The sequence below is a fragment of the Podarcis bocagei genome (genome assembly GCF_964188305.1).
Source record: "Podarcis bocagei genome assembly, chromosome: Z".
In the NCBI taxonomy this organism is placed as follows: domain Eukaryota; kingdom Metazoa; phylum Chordata; class Lepidosauria; order Squamata; family Lacertidae; genus Podarcis; species Podarcis bocagei.
Genome location: NC_138140.1, coordinates 53,572,214 through 53,594,997, shown reverse-complemented (window position 1 = coordinate 53,594,997; position 22,784 = coordinate 53,572,214). Strand labels below are relative to the sequence as shown.

The following is a 22,784-nucleotide window of genomic DNA, read 5'->3' as shown; positions in this document are numbered from 1 at the left end:
TTTGGTCAAGGCTGTTCTCAACTGGAATGCTTGCAAACCAGTGCTTCGCAGTTGTCTGTGTTTATGCTACATTTAAAAAAAAATTGCCTAGAGAACTTTAAACCTCTTTTGTGGACCACCAGCATGATGCTTTCCATTCTTAAATTCGGAATAGAGTAGTTGCTTTGGAAGATGAAAATCAGGCATCTGAACAACATGACCAGTCCAAAGTTGATGTTGAAGAAACATTGCTTCCACACTGGTGATCTTTGCTTCTTTCAGTACACTGGCATTAGTCTTCCCAAGTGATGTTTAAAAATTCCCAGAGACACCTTTGATCAGGGGTGTCCACCACACGTTTTGGATGAACATGTGTGAGGACTGACCAAAGTTGTTGAACTTTTTTTGGGGGGGGGTTGAAGTTGTTGAACTTTTTTTTTAGGATTTAACCCCAAAGGTTGTTGAGCTTTTTTTATGGACTGAAGTTCCTGAGCTTTTTTTAGGATTTTACCACAGGGCATAAACTGCCACAGTAGCCGGATTAAATCGACCGGCGGGCCGGATTGGGCCCCTGAAACCTTGGACATGCCTGCCTCTGATGGAATCTTTGGAGGAGTTGGAGAGGGCGTTGATAAGTGGTCCATGTTTCACAAGCGGAAAGTAAGGTTGGTAGTACAATAGCTTGAAAACGAGCATCTTGGCTTCCCTGCAAATGTATTGACCCTAAATTACTGGCACAATGGGGGTCCGATGTCATGGGAGGCAGCCGTTTCCCACAGCAGGAAACAGGACATATACATGCACACACACATATACACATACGTGTGTGTGTGTGTGTGTGAGAGAGAGAGAGAGAGAGAGAGAGGAGAGAGAGAGAGAGAGAGAAAATTGGTTTTTGCACATGGTTTCCAAACATAACATCCCATCTGATACAATATAACAAAGCTTTGGCTATCACAGCCTGGACAGGAAGCAGGACTTAATACAGGGCACGCTTTTCAGCGGATAAGGCGGTTTCACCAACAACTGTTTCCATTCATCTGGACCCCTTCTTTTTCCAGATGCAAGTAGCAAAACCACTCTGGCAACCACAACGGCCGAAGAGGCGGCGAGGATCTTGGCCGAGAAGCGCCGTCTTGCAAGGGAGCAGAGGGAGCGCAAAGACCAGGAGAGAGCTCAAAGAGAAGAGGAAGAAAGGTACTGTATATATAAAAATAATTTTTATTGGTTTTTCCAAATATTTTCCATCCAAACATCAGTCTTGTATACAAAATATAAAGCCATTTGGCTGTTTCAGCCTAGGACTTCCCTCCTCCTCGACTAATGGTTTTCCAAATTAATCATTAATTTATATTTTTTTATAATAGTAATTTTTATTGGTATTTCAATTTTTTCCATCATAACAGCTTTCCTATAAATTACATATAGAAATATTTGGCTGATAATCCCGGAATTTCCCTCCTCCTCAACTAATGGTTTTCCAACTCAATCTCTGGTATGCATTTTGTTCTTATTAATATTACTATTAAATCATAATCTTAAAAAACAGTTTGTGAATTGCATTAAGTAATAAATGATAATCTAACCTACAAAGCTTCTTGTAACCCTACTAGCGATGTCAGTTGTTTACAGTTGTCTTTTAAATACAACTTAGATTTATTCCAGTGTTTCAAGAAATTCTGGTCCTGCTGGTTCCGAATTTTCCCAGTTTCGCCAATTTGGCATAATCCATTACTTTCATTTGCCACTCTTCTTTCTTCTTCTTTCTTTCTTCTTTCTTTCATTTGCCACTCTTCTTCGTTGGGATCTCTTCTTGCTTCCATCATTGGGCTAGTAATATTCTCGCTACGGTTGTAGCATCTAAAAACAATGTTTTATCTTGTCTGGGTATGAAAGGTACTGTATTTTTCCGTGTATAAGACTATATTTCCCCCAAGTTTAAAATGGGGGGTCGTCTTATACACAGAATGTTTCCTACCTTCCTTCCTTCCTTCCTTCCTTCCTTCCTTCCTTCCTTTCTTTCTTTCTTTCTTTCTTTCTTTCTTTTTCTTTCTTTCTTTCTTCATTTTGAGCTCCAAAAGAGTCCCAAGTCTTATACATTGGGGCATCTTATACATGGAAAAATGCGGTAAATCAATAAGGGGCAGCCATTCACACCTTCCTTCATATTAATGATTCTGCTTTCATATTGCCACTCCGTTGCTGTTAAGTTGTGAATGGCGTGTCTGAAAATGTCAATGCCTCTGGTCACCTGTGCTTTAGGTGACTAAGGTGAGATGCCGTGGTAAGTCAGAATGACACCCAGTGCCGGATTTACGTATAAGCTCAGCAAGCTCCAGCTTAGGGCCCCCCTCTCTTGGGGGGCCCAAAAAAAAAATTAAAGGGGAAAAACCTGGATGTACCTTTGCAAAATATAAGATAAAAAACAAATAAAACCAACATACAGCTACCATGTTTTTTTTGTGTTGCGTCGGCTCCTATTTGTGATGTGCAAATGGCTTTAGAGATCTATTAGGTCTCTAAATTACCATATAGCAGGGGTCAGCAAACTTTTTCAGCAGGGGGGCAGTCCACTGTCCCTCAGACCTTGGGGGGGGGCAGACTATATTTTGGCGGAAAGAAAAAAAAATTCCTATGTCCCACAAATAACCCAGAGATGCATTTTAAATAAAAGCACACATTCTACTCATGTAAAAACATGCTGATTCCCAGACTGTCCATGGGCCAGATTTAGAAGGCGATTGGGCCAGATCCAGTCCCCAGGCCTTAGTTTGCCTAACCATGCCATATAGCATATATTCAACACAAAGCAGCGACTATTGGTTGTTGTCTAGAATGTAACTTAAAGGGAAAATCTTTGGAAAGATTTTTTCCTCCAAAAGCATTGTATTTTAAAAATCTGATTTACATTTTAAAAAAAAATTGATTCAAATTTTTAAAAGTCTGATTTAAATTTTATAAATCTGATTTTTTTTTTTTAGTATTCTTTTTTTAAAAAAGCATTTATTTTTATTGTGCAAAAGCAAGGATCTGACCTGTTGTCAATTTATTTGGAACAGGATCAGAAAGGAAGAAGTCGCCAACCGAGCCCTTGAGAAGCAGGCCCAGCTGGAAGAGGCCCTCCAGGAACTGGAAGACGAGAGGAGGGCAGGGGAAGAGGAGCCGCAAAGGCAGGCCGAGCAGGAGGAGCAGGAGAAGATGGCCGAGGTCCAGCTTCAGGTTTGGACTCGAGGCAGAGTGGAAAGACGCTAGATACTGGAAAATATTTTATGTTCTGGGATGCTCAGCAGTCTGCAAAAAGCACCCTTTGGGGGATTGAGGGCAGCAGTCCCGGGGTCCAATGGATCTTAATTTTCATTTCAGGTTTCTTAAGTGCATGCCAAGCTCCATTTTTAAATCTACACCAGTCAAGTGTGTTGGGACCTCTTACTGCAATAATCCCCATTGGTGGGCGAAAACTTCCATGTCTTTTGTTGTTTTGGTGATTCCTGCCCCTACTTGATGATGATGATGATGATGATTTATTATTTCTACCCCGCCCATCTGGCTGGGTTTTCCCAGCCACTCTGTGCAGCTTCTGACAGGAGATTTAGGATTATTATTATTATTATTATTATTATTATTATTATTTTATTTGTATCCCTCCCTCCCCTGCCAGAGTTGGGCTTAGAGTGGCTAACATCATATTAATAACACAATATACATAAAAACAAGCAATCAATGGATTAAAATTCAAATAAATTAAAATTAAACTAAAGAAATGGCAATCCTCAGGTTAATACATCAGTCATAAAAAAACTTCCCTAAACAGGGCTGCAAAGTAAGTGTTGAGTGGTTCCACCATCTCTTGGTCACCCAATAGCTTCTCTCTACTACTCAATGATTCCATAAACTGCTTAATCTAGTTGTGCTGAGTCTTCTTTTGACATTAGAGTTTCAATTTCAGAAAATGTTTAACAGATAAAGTATAAGCAATATATTAAATTTTAAAAAACTGGGTAAAGATATAGTCTTATATATGGAAAAATACAGTATTCTGGCCACCTCCCTCTTGCAGTCTTTTGAGACTTCAGCTGTCAGCTTTAATAATAATAATAATAATAATAATAATAATAATAATAATAATAATAATTTTATGTCTACCCCGCCCATCTAGCTGTGTTTCTCGAGCTACTTTGGGTGGCCTCCGACAGGAGATTAAAAATACATTAAAACATCAGTCGTTAAAAATTTCCCTAAACAGGGCTGCCTTCAGATGTCTTCTAAAAGTCAGGTGGTTTTTTATTTCATTTACATCTGACGGGAGGGCGTTCCACAGGGTGGGTGTCACCACCAAGAAGGCCCTCTGTCTGGTTCTCTGTCACTTGGCTTCTCGCAGGGGGGACGGGGACTGTCAGAAGGCCCTCGGGAGAGGGATCCTGGCGTCTGGGGCAGGTCTACTGGGGCAAGGCCGTTGAGAGCTTTCAAGGTAAGCACTGAGACTTTGAATTGTGCCCGGAAATGTCCTGGGAGCCAACGCAGGTCTTTCAGGACCGGTGTTGTGTGGTCTCAGTCAGACTTGATTTAAATCCTTTATTTTACAGAAAGGTTCAGCTTTGCTGGCTTCCTCTTAATATTGACAACCAGAGGAAAGTTTCCTCTACTGGGCTGTTTAGAGCTTTCAAAGTCTGCACCAAGCCTTTGAATTAATAATAATAATAATAATAATAATAATAATAATAATAATAATAATAATTTATATCCCGCCCTCCCCAGCCAAAGCCAGGCTCAGGGCGGCTAACAACAATAAAATAGTGCAATATTCTAAAAACATTTCATTATAAAAATTAATTAAAATCAAATTGATGGCAACCATAAGCTTAAGTTCTGTAAAGATTGCCAAAGGAGGGAGTCAGGCTGCGCCCTGACCAAAGGCCTGGTGGAACAGCTCTGTCTTGCAGGCCCTGCGGAAAGATGTCAAATCCCACAGGGCCCTAGTCTCTTGTGACAGAGCGTTCCACCAGATTGGAGCCGCAGCCAAAAAAGCCCTGGCTCTGGTTGAGGCCAGCCTAACCTCTCTGTGGCCTGGGACCTTCAGGATGTTTTTATTTGAAGACCGTAAGTTCCTCTGTGGGACATACCAGGAGAGGCGGTCCCGTAGGTATGAGGGTCCTAAGCCGTATAGGGCTTTAAAGGTTAAAACCATCACCTTAAACCTGATCCTGTAGTCCACCGGGAGCCAGTGTGTCTGGTATAGCACCGGGTGAATGTGATCTCGCAGCAAAGACCCCGTAAGGAGTCTCGCCATGGCATTCTGAACCTGCTGGAGTTTCTGGGTCAGTCTCAAGGGCAGCCCCACATAGAGCGAGTTACAATAATCCAGTCTGGAGGTGACCGTCGCGTGGATCACAGTGGCTAGGTCAGGGCGAGAGAGGTAAGGAGCCAACTGCTTAGCTTGGCGGAGATGAAAAAATGCCGCCTTTGTTATAGCTGTAATCTGCGCCTCCATGGAGAGGGAGCTATCGAAGATTACACCCAAACTCTTAACAGACGGTGCTGGCACTAATTGCAGCCTCGCAAGAGATGGGAGTTGCCCCCTCAATTCCATGTCGTCCCGTCCCAGCCAGAGGACCTCTGTCTTTGAAGGATTTAACTTCAACCGGCTCCCACGTAACCATCCAGCCACAGCTTCCAAACATCTGATCAGTGTGTCTGGGGCCGAGTCAGGATGGCCATCTATTGAGAGATAAAGCTGGGTGTCATCAGCATATTGATGACAACTCACTCCAAAACTCCGGACAATCTGGGCAAGGGGGCGCATAAAGATGTTTCATCCAGAAACCCACCAAGCTGTTCAGCAACCGCTCTCTCAATCACCTTACCCAGGAATTCGAAACTGGGCGGTAATTGGATAGATCTAAGGGATCTAATGATGTTTTCTTTAAGAGCGGGCGCACCACTGCCTCCTTCAGTTCCCCTGGGAATGTCCCGGTGCCAAGGGACAAATTAATGATATCCCCTGGGGGGGCCCGCACCTCGTCTGGACACGCTCTAATCAGCCAAGACGGGCACGGGTCAAGAGGACAGGTGGCGGGCTTTCCAGCTCGGAGGAGTGTTTCCACATCGGCTGGGGATATCCGGTCAAAGTGGTCCAATACTGGACCCAAGGACAGTCGAGGGGCCTCCAGTTACTTTATTGTATCCAAATTGGCAGGGAGGTCATGGCAGAGCAACAGGACCTTCTCCGCAAAAAAAGCTCGCAAATGCCTCACAGCTGTGTGTCAAATTGTTATTTAAATTTGGCTGTCCCTCTAGGGACTTTAAAGACCGAATTATACTAAATAATTGCGCCGGGCGAGAGCTAGCGGATGCAATGGAGGCCGAGAAGTAAGACTTCTTAGCGGCCTTCACTGCCATCTCGTAAGTTTTCATAAAAACCCTATAAGATGTTCTTGAGGCTCCGTCACGGGCACCCTGCCATACTCGCTCTAGCCCGGAAACGTCCTGGGAGCCAATTCAGGTCTCTCAGGACCGGTGTTATGTGGTCTTGGCAGCCACTCCCAGTCCACAGCCTGGCTGCTGCAATTTGGATTAGTTGGGAGTTTCCAGGTCGCCTTCAAAGGTGGGGAGTACACTTCCTTTGAGGCGTGACTGGCTAATTCCTTATGGCCCTGTATTGGGATTCTGGCTGGGTTTGACCCAACTTTATGTTATAATAATAATAATAATAATAATAATAATAATAATAATAATAATAATAATAATAATAATAATAGCATGGTCTTGACCTAATCTATTTATCAGCCTAATCTTTTTCCTTGGGGAAGTGGGAATAACCCTAATCCACGTATACTATCCTGATATCACTGGAGCGGTCTTGGTGGTGGGCTTATGGTGGTACCAGGCTTCCTCAACCTCTGCCCTCCAGATGTTTTAAGACTACAACTCCCACCATCCCTGACCATTGGTTGTGCTAGCTAGGGATCATGGGAGTTGTCGGCCAAAAACATCTGGAGGGCCGAGGTTGCGGAAGCCTGAAGTAAGGTAAAAGGGATGAATCCGTTCCAGACTTTTAAAAACAACCCCTAAAACAGCCATCAAACTTGCATTTTCTCTCTGACAAGACCATGGATCTGTGAAACGAAAGCAATCACCAATGTACTACAGTCACACAATCTATCCATCAGTAACTGAACTGGGTTCCGCACAATCACACAAAAAAGAGAGCCGCAAAAACGCAAAATAAATCACAAAAACAGACAGACCTCAGCAAAACACTCAAATCAGAAAGATTGCACTCAAAATGGAACACTTTTGGCTTCCAAAAAAACATTCCCCAACCAGAAAACTTCCTTCCGGGTTTTCAGTGTTTGGGTTCTGAGTTGTTTGAGTCCCAAGGCGTTTGAAGACCAAGGTACCGCTATGCAACGTGGGAATTATAACAATTGTACAGGGGAACCCCAGAGTTTGCAGAGGTACACACGCACACAAATTATACCAAACAGTATAATATATTTTGGGACACAGGTGGCGCTATGGGTTAAACCACAGAGCCTAGGACTTGCCGATCAGAAGGTCGGCAGTTCAAATCCCCACGATGGGGTGAGCTCCCGTTGCTTAGTCCTGCTCCTGCCAACCTAGCAGTTCGAAAGCACGTCAAAGTGCAAGTAGATAAATAGGTACCGCTCCGGCGGGAAGGTAAACGGCGTTTCCGTGTGCTGCTCTGGTTCGCCAGAAACAGCTTAGTTATACCGGCCACATGACCTGTACGCCGGCTCCCTCAGCCAGTAAAGCGAGATGAGCGCCGCAACCCCAGAGTCGGCCATGACTGGACCTAATGGTCAGGGGCCCCTTTACCTTTTATAATATATTTTATATTTTGATTTTGTTCTGCAAACCTCCCTGAGACCTCCAGTTATAGGGCAGTATATAAATTCAATAAATGATAATAAAGAATGCCCCAAAGCCCACTAAAGAGCCCAGAGGACTTTTCCAGTTGATTCTCAACGTAACCTGGTGACTGAATAGGCCAGGCATTGCCAAACTTGGCCCTCCAGATGTTTTGAGACTACAGCTCCCACCATCCCTAGCTAACAGGACCAGTGGTCAGGGATGATGGGAATTGTAGTCCCAAAACAGCTGGAGGGCTGAGTTTGCCTATGCCTCCTCTAATACTAGGGGGGCAGGTTTGAACCCCTGCAGCCCATGGAATATCTGCTTGCCAAGACCTACAATATCTGTCATGGGGTGTGGGTGGAGAACGCCACATCTGCTACATGATGCAGGATCAATAATGATGATGATGATGATGATGATAATAATTAATTTACTGTTTCTACCCTGCCCATCTGGCTGAGCCTCAGCCCCAAAAAGATTAGCCTCCCCCCTGGCTCTTAGCTGCTTAATAGCAGTTATGGGGTGCCTGTGGCGGCACTCCAGATTTTGTAGGGCTCCAGCTCCCTTCAGCCCCAGGCGGCCTGGCCATTGGCTGGGAATGGCAAGTTGGCATTTTAGCAACTACGGAAGGGCCACAGTCCCCCACCTCCCTTGCCATTATTATTCCTATTGTCTTTTTCTTTTGCAATCCCTCGTAGCCGAATCAGATTGTCTTCCATCAACATGGATTTTAGCAGTGAGCCCGTAAGTGAGGGTGGAGGCCAATTCCGGATCCGCACGTCCTTCCACAGTGGGGTGTCTGGGCGGGGATTGATCCTGGTGAAGGTTCCTTCTTCCTTGCCCGTTTCTCCCTCGTGTCCCGAATTTGAGTGTCTTCAAAGCCCAGGACGCCTTTGGTCGAGGCTGTTCTCCAACTGGATCGCTCACAGGCCAGTGTTTCCCTGTTGTCGGTGTTTATACTACATTTTAAAAATTTGCCTTGAGATCTTTCAACCTCTTTTGTGGACCACTAGCGTTACACAACATGACCAGTCCAAAGTTGATGTTGAAGGATCATCGCTTCGACACTGGCAATCTTTGCTTCTTGCAGTACACTGGCATTAGTTCACCTGTCTTCCTGAGCGACATGTCAGATTTTCCGGAGACTCCATTGACGGAATCTCTTGCACACGCTGGACGCCTTGCAGTTTGGAGAGCTGTTCCCGGTTTCCATTCGGGTGGGGTTTTGGGAACGAAAGGGTTTTCCGGCGGTGATTCCTCTTCCCCCCAATTTTAGCGCGAGGAGGCCGAGGCAAAAGCTCTGGAGGAAGCCGAGAAGCAGCGTCAGGAACGGGAGCAGATTGTGCAGCGGAACAAGCAAGAGCGGCTGGAGAGGAAAAAGGTGAGACGCCTGCCTTTTCTGCTCTCAGTCCTCTGTTTCAAAAGAATGAATGAATTTATTTCCGTCAGCCATTGTAATAAAAGAGCATTGCAGTGTGCATATACCAGGCATGTCCAACATGTAGATCACAACCTACTGGTAGATCGTGGGGTGTTCCTGGTCAATATCTAGTCTCTCAGGGATCTCCTCCCACCACCTCAAAAAAGAAAAAGTAAAAAAAAGAAGAATGAAATAGCTCAATGACTACTGTTTCTACTGTTTCCTAAAGAAAGCTCAACCACTCTAGCTTCCTAAGAAAAGCTGAGCAACTTTGCCTTTCCAAAAAAACCTCAGCAACTTTTGTTTTCTAGCCAAAAAGTTGACCATCAGATTAAGGTCCACTATTTGACTGCAGATTCATGAACCCTCAACTGTGTTCATTTCATTCATTCATATCTTCAGTTCCATTCATTCATTTGCTTCCTTAGAAAAAGCTCAGAAACTTTACCTTTCCAAAAAAAGCTCTGCAACTTTTGACTCCTAGCCAAAAAGTTGACCATCAGATTAAGGTCCACTATTTGACTGCAGATTCAGGACCCTTAACTGTGTTTTATATAATCGACTTTTTACTATGTTCTGTGTATATCACAGTGCTCATTCAGTTCCATTCATTCATATATTCAGTTTCATTCATTCATTTGCCCCTAAAAAAAAGCTGAACCACTTTGGTTTCCCAGAAAAAGCTCCACAACTTTGATCTGTCCAACAACAACAGGTAGATCACTGCCCGATTTTTTACACTGTGAATAGATCGCATCCTCTTGGGAGTTGGACATCCCTGCCATATCCTTCAAAAGAGACATACAGTGGTGCCCCGCAAAACGAAATTAATTCGTTCCGCAATTTTTGTCGTCTAGGCCTTAGTTTGCCTACTCTATGGCCTAACAGTGATATTTGGCATTTGGGGTCCCTTTCATTTAATTGTCTCATGCAGTGGTGGCCCGACTTGACCCCCTCCAGCTGTTTTGGGACTACAACTCCCATCATCCCTTGCTAACAGGACCAACGGTCAGGGATGGTGGGAGTTGTAGTCCCCAAAATCAGCCCTGGGCTGCTTTTACAATGGAACTCAACAAAGTATGCTTGGCTTCCTCCCCAGCCCCATTTATTTCTTTGAACCTCTCTGAGGGATTTTAGGAGGGAGATACCACGACAGGCCCATGATGCACCAATGTGTCTTTTATAGCTAAGAGAGGATTTTGAGCCAGGTCTCTCTCTAACCTAATGGTGGCCAAACGTGGCCCTCTAGCTGTTTTAGGACTACAACGTCTACTATCCCTGACCACTGCTCCTGTTAGCTAGGGATGATGGGAGTTGTAGTCCCCAAACAGCTGGAGGGCCAAGTTTGACCACCACTGCAGTCAAAGTCTAACCATTACTCCCTGCTGGCATTCAAGGGTCTCCAAGCAGGGAAAGGAAAGGGCCAGATGGGCGGGGTCAAAATAATACATTATTATTATTATTATTATTATTATTATTATTATTATTATTATTATTACTACTACTACTACTACTACTACTACTACTACTATTAACTGAGTCTTGGCGTTATCTAAGTGGTGTGACTGTTCTTTGACAGAGAATAGAAGAAATAATGAGGAGGACCCGGAAGGCAGAGCAGAACGACGCCAAGGTAAATGTCTTCCAACGTTGGCTAAGGCCTCTGGTTACCTCTGATTTCTGTTGCTAGTGTTCAAGGGGAACGTTGTTGGCGCCTGTCTTAAAAATTGTGGTTTTCTCTGAGCTCCCACAGCTGATCTGATGCTGATGTGCTGTGGCAGCTATCATTTCTTTTCATTAGAATTTTTACTGGTTTTTACACATATTTTCATACATAACATCACAGTATGCAAAAAGAAATGAAACATTTGGCTCCATTTGGCTCCGTTTTTGGACAAATACTTGCATTGTATTGCAAGCATAGGCAAATTCCACCACTCCAGATGTCAAAAGCACGTCAGAGTGCAAGGAGATAAATAGGTCCCGCTCCGGCAGGAAGGTAAACGCCGTTTCCATTAGCTGCTCTGGGTTCACCAGAAGCAGCTTAGTCATGCTGGCCACATAACCTGGAAAAACTGTCTGCGGACAAACGCTGGCTCCCTTGGCCAGCAAGGTGAGATGAGCGCTGCAACCCCAGAGTCGTCCGCAACTGGACTTAATGGTCAGGGGTCCCTTTACCTTTCTTATTACTATTAAATTGTCGTATTATATATAAACTAAAATAATGAAGATAAGTAATGAGCAGTAATTTTAACAGGACAAAACTTCCTGCGACCCTACTAGCGATGTACATTTTTTACAATTGTCTTTCAGATATAACATATATTTGTCCCGCCTTTCAGAAAAGTCCGATCCTACTGGTTCTGGATTTTCCCCGTCAGTTTGGCCAATTAGGCATAGTCCAATCTTCTTTCGTTGGCAGCTTTTAAGGCAGAATACTCTTCCTAGAGGCAAATACGGATTGCCTGAGCCATGAATGAAAATGATTGCATATTAGGGAAACGTATTTGGCAACCTCCCTCTTGCAGTCTTTTCAATGACAGCTTTCATCATCATCATCATCATCATCATCATCATCATCATCATCATCATATTTATTTCTACCCTGCCCATCTTGCTGATTTTCGCCAGACACTCTAAGCAGCTTCCAGTAACAACAACAATTTATTATTTGTACCCTGCCCATCTGGCTCGGTTTCCCCAGCAACTCTGGGAGGCTTCTAGTAAAAGATTAGAAATACATTAAAACATCCGTCATTCAAAACTTCCCTAAACAGGGCTGCCTTCAGATGTCTTCTAAAAGTCCAATAGTTGTTTATTTCCTTGACATCTGACGGGAGGGCATTCCACAGGGCAGGCGCCACCACTGAGAAGGCCCTCTGCCTGCTTTCCTGTAACTTGGCTTCTCGCAGGGAGGGAACCGCCAGAAGGCCCTTGGGAGAGGGACCTTGGTGTCTACTGGGCCGAGGCTGTTTAGGGCTTTCAAGGTCAGCACTGACACTTTGAATTGTGCCCGGAAACGTCCTGGGAGCCAATGTAGGTCTTTCAGGACCAGTGCTATATGGCCTCGATCAGTCTTGATTTAAATCCTTTATTTTACAGAAAGGTTTGACTTTGCAGGCATCCTTTCAATATTGACAACCAGAGGAAGGTTTCCTATGGCTTGTAATGTCCTTCAGATGCCAGCTGGGCACAGGGCCATCTTATAACCAGCAGCTCATCTTGCAACTGACTCTTTCTGCTTCCTCTAACACAGAACGACGACAAGTCCAATGAGGAGGATGAAGGCGTCGAAGAAGACGAGGAGCTGGGCCTCGAAAAGCAAGATCAGCCTGGTAAGGGGCAGCCCTGCGACTGTTTGCCTTCCTTGCCAGGTGGATTTGATTTAAATTAAATCAATTTAAATCCCGTTTTAAATCCCTAGTCAGGAAGACTTGGTTTAAATCAATTTTTTTACAGAAAGGTTCAACCCTGCTGGCATCCTCTTAATCTTGAGAAGCAGAGGAAGGTTTCCTTTTTGGAATGATAAAACCCTTTTTTACAGAAAGGTTTGGCCTTGCTGGCTTCCTCTTCATATTGAAAACCAGAGGAAGGTTTCCTTTTTGGAATGATAAATTTCCAGAGTAGTTTCTACGGTTATATCAAAAGTGACTGATTTGGTTCTACTCTTAGAAATACATTGAAAGATAATGATGAAATGATGGTGAAGTTTCATAAGTGAACTGTTTCTATTTGGTCAACTTTTCTGCTGTACTTGATTGGAAGGAGACAATCAATCATTTCCTTCATCACAATTTAAACAATTTATTTAACTAAAGCAGTAACATGATAGCACATGTATACATGTTTGTTAACTGATGGGGTTAAACTTTTTTTTTTTAACGACTTAGACTGAGTTTTAGCAGACATGAAAAACTTAAAACAAATCCTTCTTTCCAGATGGACTCTAATGTAATTTAAAGAGGAAATCTGTAGAAAGGTTTTTCCTCCAAAAGCATTTTGTTTTAAAAATCCAATTTAAATTTTAAAAAATCAATAATAATTTTTAAAAATCCAAGGCGAGGTCTGCTCTGGTCAAGGAGAGGTCTGCTCTGGTCAGACCTCACCTGGAGTACTGTGTCCAGTTCTGGGCACCACAGTTCAAGAAGGACACTGACAAACTGGAACGTGTCCAGAGGAGGGCAACCAAAATGGTCAAAGGCCTGGAAACGATGCCTTATGAGGAACGGCTAAGGGAGCTGGGCATGTTTAGCCTGGAGAAGAGGAGGTTAAGGGGTGATATGATAGCCATGTTCAAATATATAAAAGGATAGAGGAGGGAGAAAGGTTGTTTTCTGCTGCTCCAGAGAAGCGGACATGGAGCAATGGATCCAAACTACAAGAAAGAAGATTCCACCTAAACATTAGGAAGAACTTCCTGACAGTAAGAGCTGTTTGACAGTGGAATTTGCTGCCAAGGAGTGTGGTGGAGTCTCCTACTTTGGAGGTCTTTAAGCAGAGGCTTGACAACCATATGTCAGGAGTGCTCTGATGGGGTTTCCTGCTTGGCAGGGGGTTGGACTCGATGGCCCTTGTGGTCTATTCCAACTCTATGATTCTATGAAATCAAGAAAATCCGATTTTATTTATTTATTTATTTATAAATCATTGATTTTTATCTACCCTGCTTTCTTAGCTAGCTTGGAGGTATTCCCTGATTTTCTCGGAAGGGGCTTCTGGCGCAGAGGGCTTTCGTTCCCTCTTGTGGAAAGAATAGCATGGGGTTAGTTAAGCCTGCCATCTGCCTGCCTGCCTTAGATCTTCAGTCGCAGTTTGAAAATAGTTTCCTTTTACCACCATCCGCACTCCAAATTTCAGGTGGTGACTCTTAATTATTAATGGCGGCACCCGCCCTGTGGAACACCCACCCATCAGATGTCAAAGAGATAAGCAACTATCTGACGTAAGACATCTGAAGGCAGCCCTCTTTAGGGAGGTTTTAAATGACTGATGTTTTAATGTATTTCTAATCTTTTGCTGGAAGCTGCCCAGAGTGGCTGGGGAAACCCAGCCAGATGGGCGGGGTATTAATAATAATATTTATTTTTGTTGTTGTTGTTTCAGAAAAGGCAAAATATGACTCCTCCCTCGAAGACGGTCCAGAGGCTGTGTGCGATTTGGCCGCGTCGGAAGACGGATCAAAAATGGAACCGGACAGTGTCTTTGTAAATGGGGATGAGGAGGAGGAGGTTGACCGGAGGAACGACGATGGTGGTGGGAATTCGATGTATTTGACTCAGGTGAAAGAAGCTAGGTAAGCTTGGTGCAGGTGTTGCCCACTCCTGCCCCTCCCCCAAACAGCCCCGTACAGTGGTCCCTTGGTTCCCAAACTTAATCTGTTCCAGAAGTCCGCTCCAAAACCAAAGCATTCCAAAACTGAGGGTGCCAGCGAGGCTGACCCTTTCTGTAAAACAGGTACCATGGTTCTCAAACTTAACCCGTTCCAGAAATCCGTTCCAAAGCCAAAGCATTCCAAAACCAAGGCACTTATTTCCCATAGAATATCATGCAAAAGGGATTAATGCGTTCCAGACTTTTAAAAGCAGCAATTTAACATGAATTTTACACTCTTAATGAGGCCATCAAGACATAAAACAAAAGCAATCATCAATGTGCTGTACCATTAAAGAAATAAGATATTGTAGATGATAAAAATAGAAATTAATTTTTTTATTTTCTGACCTGCACTGATGATAGTCATTGTTTGGATGGGGGGCTTTTATCCATTTCCACAATCACACAATCAATCAATCAATCAATCAATCAATAAAATATCCCCTTTTTTACAGAAAGGTTAAACCTTGCTGGCATCCTCTTACTATTGACAACCAGAGGAAGGTTTCATTTTTGGAATCATACATTTTCAGAGGAGTTTTTACAGTTATATCAAAAAATACTGATTTGGTTCTACTCTAAGAAATACATTGAAAGATAATGATGAAATGATGGTGAAGTTTCATAAGTGAACTGTTTCTATTTGGTCAACTTTTCTGCTGTACTTGATTAGAAGGAGACAAACAATCATTTCCTTCATCACAATTTAACAATTTATTTCACTAAAACAATAACATGATAGCATATGTATCCCTGTTTGTTAACTGATACAGTTAAACATTGTTTTTTTAAAGACTGAGTTTTAGCACACATGAAAAACTTAAAACAAATCCTTCTTTCCAGATGAGTAGCCTTTGGACTGTCATAAAACTGAAATAAAAAAATCTTTAGAAAGATTTTCCCTCCAAAAGCATCTTATTTTAAAAATCTCTTTTTATTTTTAATTTTTAACATCATTGATTTTTATCCACCCTGCTCTCTTCCCAGTCCTCCAGCAAAGGAAACGGTTGTTGAGAACTCTGAAATCTCGTGCGTTAATGAAGAGGATCGCTCAACTGGATTTCTATCTAACCTGAATGGGAAATCTACGACGTGGAATTTTGAAGAAATCATTGAACTCGGCGTCCATCCCAAGACAACCATGGCTGCAGATAAAACCACCCAGAGCTTGAAAGATGCCGCTGTTGTACCTGCGAGTCCCAGGCTGGCTTTTGAAGAAGAAAGTCCCGTGAATTCCTTGACCAAACCGATAGAGACCGCATCAGGTATTATAATAATAATAATAATAGTAATAATAGTAATAATAATAATAATTTATTTCTACCCTGCCCATCTGGCTGGATTTCCCCAGCCACTCTGGGCTGCTTTCAACAGGAGATTTAAAAAATATTAAATATACAGTCACAGGAGTCTGCCCAGTGCACCAAACCACCTCTTCATTGAAATGTGGCAAATTCACATTTGAGTTCGGCGTTCAAGGTTATCAAAATGTTTGAAACCTGGGGGTGGGGAGAGCTGGAAAGAAGGTTGCTGGCTGACCTGAAGTGGAGGGAAATAAATGTAGTAGTAGTAGTAGTAGTAGTAGTAGTAGTAGTAATAGATTATTCTGGCAACCTCCCTCTTGCAGTCTTTTGAGACTTCAACTGACAGCTTTAATTATTATTTATTCATTTATTCTACTCTGCCCACCTGGCTGGGTTTCCCCAGCCACTCTGGGTGGCTTCCAACAACAGATTAAAATACAATAATTCATCAAATATCAAAAGCTTCCCTAAACAGAGCTGCTTTCAGATGCCTTCTAAAAGTCTGGTAGTTGTTTATTTCCTTGATATCTGACGGGAGGGCGTTCCACAGGGCGGGCGCCACCACTGAGAAGGCCCTCTGCCTGCTTTCCTGTAACTTGGCTTCTCGCAGGGAGGGAACCACCAGAAGGTCCTCGGGAGACGGACCCCGGCGTCCGGGGTGGAGGCACTCATTGCGGTCTACTGGGCCAAGGCCACTGGGGGCTTTCAAGGTCAGCACCAACACTTTGAATTGTGCCCGGAAACGTCCTGTGAGGCAATGTAGGTCTTTCAAGACCAGTGTTATATGGTCTCAGTCAGACTTTGTTTTACAGAAAGGTTCAACCTCGCTGGCATCCTCTTCATATTGACCCGCAGAGGAAGGTTTCCTTTTGGGAAGAATGAAATCCTCTTCATACACTTTGAATTGGGCCCGGAAACGTCCTGGGATCCAATGCAGGTCTTTCAAGACCAGTGTTATATGGTCTGGGCGGTCCCAGTCCCCAGTCTTGTTGCCGCATTCTGGATTAATTGCAATTTCCAGGTCACCTTCAAAGGTAGTCCCAAGTAGAGCGCCTTGCAGTAGTCCAAGCGAGAGATAACCAGAGCATGCGCCACTCTGGCAAGGCAGTCCGCGGGCAAGTGGGGTCTCATCCTGCGTCCCAGATGGAGCTGCCCTGGACACAGAATGGACCTGCGCCTCCATGGGTCCAAAATGACCCCCATACGGCAGAGTTGCCCCATTCAGGACCACCTGCCCACCCATAACCGAGACTTCTGTCTTGTCCGGATTCAACCTCAACCCATTAGCCGCTATCCGTCCTCCAACCACCTCCAGGCACTGGGATCTGCCAAGTGCACCAAACCACCTCTCCATTGAAAGGTGGCAAATTCGCATTTGAGTTCGGCATTCAGGGTTCTCAAAATACTTGAAACCTGGGCTGCAGGGCTGGAAAGAAGGATGCTGACTAACCTGAAGTTAGAGGGAAATAAAAGGAGAGGTTTTGGGTGGGTTAATGAAGCCCTTCCGCTTCCTCCTAAAATGGGTGTCCCCAGGGCCCCCTTTCTGCGAACTCTGGCACTTGTGAACCAGCTCCCTATACTAGATTCAGGGAGGGAGCCACGTTGGTCTGACGCAGTTAAAATAAATCTTAAATAAACGAAAAAATGGACAGTAGCAACCTAGAGACCAACAATATTTCTTCTGGGTAAAAGCTTTTGTGTGCAGGCAGACTTCTTCAAATACACTGAAGCGGAAGTCCCCACACGATGATATATAGAGGGAGGGGGGTCCCCAGACCCTGATATATAGAGGGAGGGGAGTCCCCGGACCCTGATATATAGAGGGAGGGGAGACCCCAGACCCTGATATATAGAGGGAGGGGAGTCCCTGGACCCTGATATATAGAGGGAGGGGAGTCCCCAGACCCTGATATATAGACGGAGGGGAGTCCCCGGACCCTGATATATAGAGGGAGGAGAAGTCCCCGGACCCTGATATATAGAGGGAGGGGAGTCCCCGGACCCTGATATATAGAGGGAGGGGAGTCCCCGGACCCTGATATATAGAGGGAGGGGAGTCCCCGGACCCTGATATATAGAGGGAGGGGAGTCCCCGGACCCTGATATATAGAGGGAGGGGAGTCCCCGGACCCTGATATATAGAGGGAGGGGAGTCCCCGGACCCTGATATATAGAGGGAGGGGAGTCCCCGGACCCTGATATATAGAGGGAGGGGAGTCCCCGGACCCTGATATATAGAGGGAGGGGAGTCCCCGGACCCTGATATATAGAGGGAGGGAAGTCCCCGGACCCTGATATACAGAGGGAGGGGAGTCCCCAGACCCTGATATACAGAGGGAGGGAAGTCCCCAGACCCTGATATATAGAGGGAGGGAAGTCCCCAGACCCTGATATACAGAGGGAGGGGAGTCCCCAGACCCTGATATATAGAGGGAGGGAAGTCCCCAGACCCTGATATACAGAGGGAGGGGAGTCCCCAGACCCTGATATACAGAGGGAGGGGAGTCCCCAGACCCTGATATATAGAGGGAGGGGAGTCCCCAGACCCTGATATACAGAGGGAGGGGAGTCCCCAGACCCTGATATACAGAGGGAGGGGAGTCCCCAGACCCTGATATACAGAGGGAGGGGAGTCCCCAGACCCTGATATACAGAGGGAGGGGAGTCCCCAGACCCTGATATATAGAGGGAGGGGAGTCCCCGGACCCTGATATATAGAGGGAGGGGAGTCCCCAGACCCTGATATAGAGAGGGAGGAGAAGTCCCCAGACCCTGATATATAGTGGGAGGGGAGTCCCCAGACCCTGATATATAGAGGGAGGGGAGTCCCCAGACCCTGATATATAGAGGGAGGGGAGTCCCCAGACCCTGATATACAGAGGGAGGGGAGTCCCCAGACCCTGATATACAGAGGGAGGGGAGTCCCCAGACCCTGATATATAGAGGGAGGGGAGTCCCCAGACCCTGATATATAGAGGGAGGAGAAGTCCCCGGACCCTGATATATAGAGGGAGGGGAGACCCCAGACCCTGATATATAGAGGGAGGGGAGTCCCCAGACCCTGATATATAGAGGGAGGGGAGACCCCGGACCCTGATATATAGAGGGAGGGGAGTCCCCAGACCCTGATATATAGAGGGAGGGGAGTCCCCAGACCCTGATATATAGAGGGAGGGGAGTCCCCAGACCCTGATATACAGAGGGAGGGGAGTCCCCAGACCCTGATATACAGAGGGAGGGGAGTCCCCAGACCCTGATATACAGAGGGAGGGGAGTCCCCGGACCCTGATATATAGAGGGAGGGGAGTCCCCAGACCCTGATATATAGAGGGAGGGGAGACCCCGGAACCTGATATATAGAGGGAGGGAAGTCCGCAGACCCTGATATATAGAGGGAGGGGAGTCCCCGGACCCTGATATATAGAGGGAGGGGAGTCCCCAGACCCTGATATATAGAGGGAGGGGAGTCCCCGGACCCTGATATATAGAGGGAGGGGAGACCCCGGACCCTGATATATAGAGGGAGGGGAGTCCCCAGACCCTGATATATAGAGGGAGGGGAGATCCCGGACCCTGATATATAGAGGGAGGGGAGACCCCGGACCCTGATATATAGAGGGAGGGGAGTCCCCAGACCCTGATATATAGAGGGAGGGGAGTCCCCAGACCCTGATATACAGAGGGAGGGGAGTCCCCAGACCCTGATATATAGAGGGAGGGGAGTCCGCAGACCCTGATATACAGAGGGAGGGGAGTCCCCAGACCCTGATATATAGAGGGAGGGGAGACCCCGGACCCTGATATATAGAGGGAGGGGAGTCCCCAGACCCTGATATACAGAGGGAGGGGAGTCCCCAGACCCTGATATATAGAGGGAGGGGAGTCCCCAGACCCTGATATATAGAGGGAGGGGAGTCCCCAGACCCTGATATATAGAGGGAGGAGAAGTCCCCAGACCCTGATATATAGAGGGAGGAGAAGTCCCCAGACCCTGATATATAGAGGGAGGGGAGTCCCCAGACCCTGATATACAGAGGGAGGGGAGTCCCCAGACCCTGATATACAGAGGGAGGGGAGTCCCCAGACCCTGATATATAGAGGGAGGGGAGTCCCCGGACCCTGATATATAGAGGGAGGGGAGTCCCCAGACCCTGATATATAGTGGGAGGGGAGTCCCTAGACCCTGATATATAGAGGGAGGGGAGTCCCCGGACCCTGATATATAGAGGGAGGGGAGACCCCGGACCCTGATATACAGATATACAGAGGGAGGGGAGTCCCCAGACCCTGAGGGAGGGTGGGGCGGGGGTTTTCTCCAAAGGGTCGTAGGACTCAGTGGGTATGGTCAACCTGCTAGCGACTATGAATGACTGAAAAAGCAAGGGATGGTATGCAGATAACCCAAAATAGCTTTAGCATGTGTAAAGAGACAGGAATTCAATATCTCTATTCAGACCCCATAGTTTTCAGCTAAGTGATAAGTTGCAATTCACTCACTTCTCTTTCAAGCCTATTTCTGAAATTGTTTTGCAATAAGACAGCTGCTTGGAGATCCTGTATTTAATCTCCCAGGAGATGGAAGTGTTCTCCTACTGCAGTGATTGGGCAAACTCGGCCCCCCAGCTGTGTTGGGACTACAATTCCCATCATAACTAGCTCACAGGACTGGCGGTCAGGGAGGATGGGAGTTGTAGTCCACAAACAGCTGGAAGGCCAACTGGCTTCTCTGCCGTGTGATTCCTGATTTCAGATTGATGCCCATTTATCCTTTTGCATAGAGTCTGGCCTGTTTGCCCACTATAGGGAGCCGAAGGGCACTGCTGGCATTTGATGGCATACACAATGTTAGAAGATGAGCAATGAAATAGGCCTGAGATGGGATGTTGAATGTTGCTGGGTCCAGTTTCTAACTCAGGCAACCCCAACCTTCGGCCCTGCAGATGTTTTGGACTACAATTCCCATAATCCCTGACCACTGATCCTGTTAGCTAGGGATCGTGGGACTCAATGGGTATCGTCAATCTGTTGGCAACTGTGAACGACTGCAATTAGTCCGCCAGTAGGCATGTCCAACAGGTAGATTGCAATCTACTGGTTGATCACGGGGTGTTCCTGGTCGATCTCTGGCCCCTCAGGGATTTCCTTCCCCCCAGAATAAAAAAGAACAAAAGGATTTAAAAAAAGCTCAACAACTACTGCTTCCAGTTATGTTCTGTGTATATCACAAGGCTCATTCGGTTTCATTCATTCATATTTCCCGTTCCATTCATTCATATCTTCCATTTCTTTCCTTCATTTGCTTCCTTAGAAAAAGCTCGTCAATGTTGGCTTCTGGGAAAAAGCCAGACAACTTTGCCTTTCCAAAAAAAGCTCAGCAACTTTTGGCTCCTAGCCAAAAAGTGGACCATCAAATTAAGGTCCACTATTGGACTGGGGGTTCAAGACCCTCAACTGTGTATTAAACATATTCGACTTTTGATTATGTTCTGTGTGTATCGCAATGCTCATTCAGTTCCATTCATTCATCTATTCCAGGGATGTCTAACAGGTCAGTTGCAATCTACTGATAGATCCCCACGAGGTTTTGGTAGATCGTAGTTGATCTCTGGCTCCCTCGCCCAGCCCTCCATTGTTGTATGATCTCTGGAAGGGAAGACAGAACTTTCTCTGTGCTGCTGTTTTTATGCATATTGATTTTTTTCTTGAGTGATTTACCCCTTTGTCAATTGCCTTTAAACCCCCCCCCGAAAACAGAACTCTCCCCCCCAAAAGCCCCTCCCTAAAAATCGCTCGACAACTTTGAGCTGAAACCCCCCCAGAAAACAGGGGTAGATCACTACCAGTTTTTAATTCTGAATGCAGTCTCTTGAGAGTTGACCACTCCTGCAGTTCCATTCATTCATATATTCCGTTCCATTCATTCATATATTCCGTTCCATTCATTCATATATTCCGTTCCATTCATTCATATATTACCTTTCACTCATTCTTATCTTCAGTTCCAATCATTCATTTGCTTCCCAAGAGAAGCTCCACAACTTTGATCCGTCCAATGACAACAGGTAGATCACTGCCAGTTTTTTTTGTACTGGGAGTAGATCACAGTCTATTGAGAGTTGGACATCCCTGTCCTACAGGAAAAAGCAAGGGATAGTATGCAGTGACCCAAAATAGCTTTCATACGTGTAACGAGACAAGAATCGAATATCTCTATTGCGCAGCCAAATACTGTATTTTTGCATCTATAAGATGCCCCCTATTTTGAGGGACTCCGATTTAAGAAAATGGGGGAGGTGGCCCCCGTGTATAAGATGCCCCCAAATTTTGGACATTATTCTTTAGGGGGGAAACCTAGTCTTATGCACGGAAAAAATGTGGTAACTAATTGCAATTAAAACTCCACCTGTCTTCCGTTTCTTATTAGTTCTTTCTTTCTCTCTCACTTTTGAACAGAACTGTGAACACTAGGACCCTGGAAAGACTCCAGACTCTCCGCTTCAGGAATTTGGGGTTCCCCCCAAGTCATATGAAGGCCTTGTTTTTGGAAAAGCTGCTTGTTGAACCCCCCCGAGTTTGACGCCAGAAAAGAAGTAAAGTCTACCCCGCCTAACTTTGCACCTTGGAAACCTTTCAGGTTGACTGTTGCTTTAATGAGTTTTCATTAGAGGGACTGTTTGAACGCAGGTTTCTCGAAGGGATGGGAAGGAAACGTTTTCCCTTCCGTGAATTGTTCATTATTCTGTTAGTAGCTTGTGTTGGAGATTTACCAAATATTGTTGCACAGAGCACAGCCAGCCTAATAAAATGAAACCTAACCTTTATTAAACCACCTT

General features: G+C 45.3%; 1 protein-coding gene and 1 long non-coding RNA gene across 7 annotated transcripts in view; one reads left to right on the top strand and one right to left on the bottom strand.

Annotated features, from left to right (window-relative positions):
* The window catches only part of LOC308579451, a 71,409-nt gene extending 62,286 nt beyond the window's left edge, over positions 1 to 9,123 (bottom strand). Inside the window, exons 1-2 of the long non-coding RNA XR_014004489.1 lie at positions 8,862 to 9,123; positions 104 to 138 (exon numbers count right to left, since the gene is read on the bottom strand). This is a non-coding gene — a long non-coding RNA (uncharacterized lncRNA). The remainder of the gene's footprint in view (positions 1 to 103; positions 139 to 8,861) is intronic.
* The window catches only part of LOC308579380 (uncharacterized protein), an 85,892-nt gene extending 63,115 nt beyond the window's left edge, over positions 1 to 22,777 (top strand). For all 6 annotated transcript variants that reach the window (XM_081180400.1, XM_081180401.1, XM_081180398.1 and 3 more), the window contains 8 exons: positions 1,041 to 1,176; positions 3,039 to 3,198; positions 9,131 to 9,235; positions 10,854 to 10,907; positions 12,531 to 12,609; positions 14,378 to 14,567; positions 15,635 to 15,912; positions 22,405 to 22,777. In XM_081180400.1, the coding sequence (XP_081036526.1) occupies positions 1,041 to 1,176; positions 3,039 to 3,198; positions 9,131 to 9,235; positions 10,854 to 10,907; positions 12,531 to 12,609; positions 14,378 to 14,567; positions 15,635 to 15,912; positions 22,405 to 22,412 (1,010 nt within the window). In that variant the 3' untranslated portion in view covers positions 22,413 to 22,777. The remainder of the gene's footprint in view (positions 1 to 1,040; positions 1,177 to 3,038; positions 3,199 to 9,130; positions 9,236 to 10,853; positions 10,908 to 12,530; positions 12,610 to 14,377; positions 14,568 to 15,634; positions 15,913 to 22,404) is intronic.
* The last annotated feature ends 7 nt before the right edge of the window (positions 22,778 to 22,784 follow it).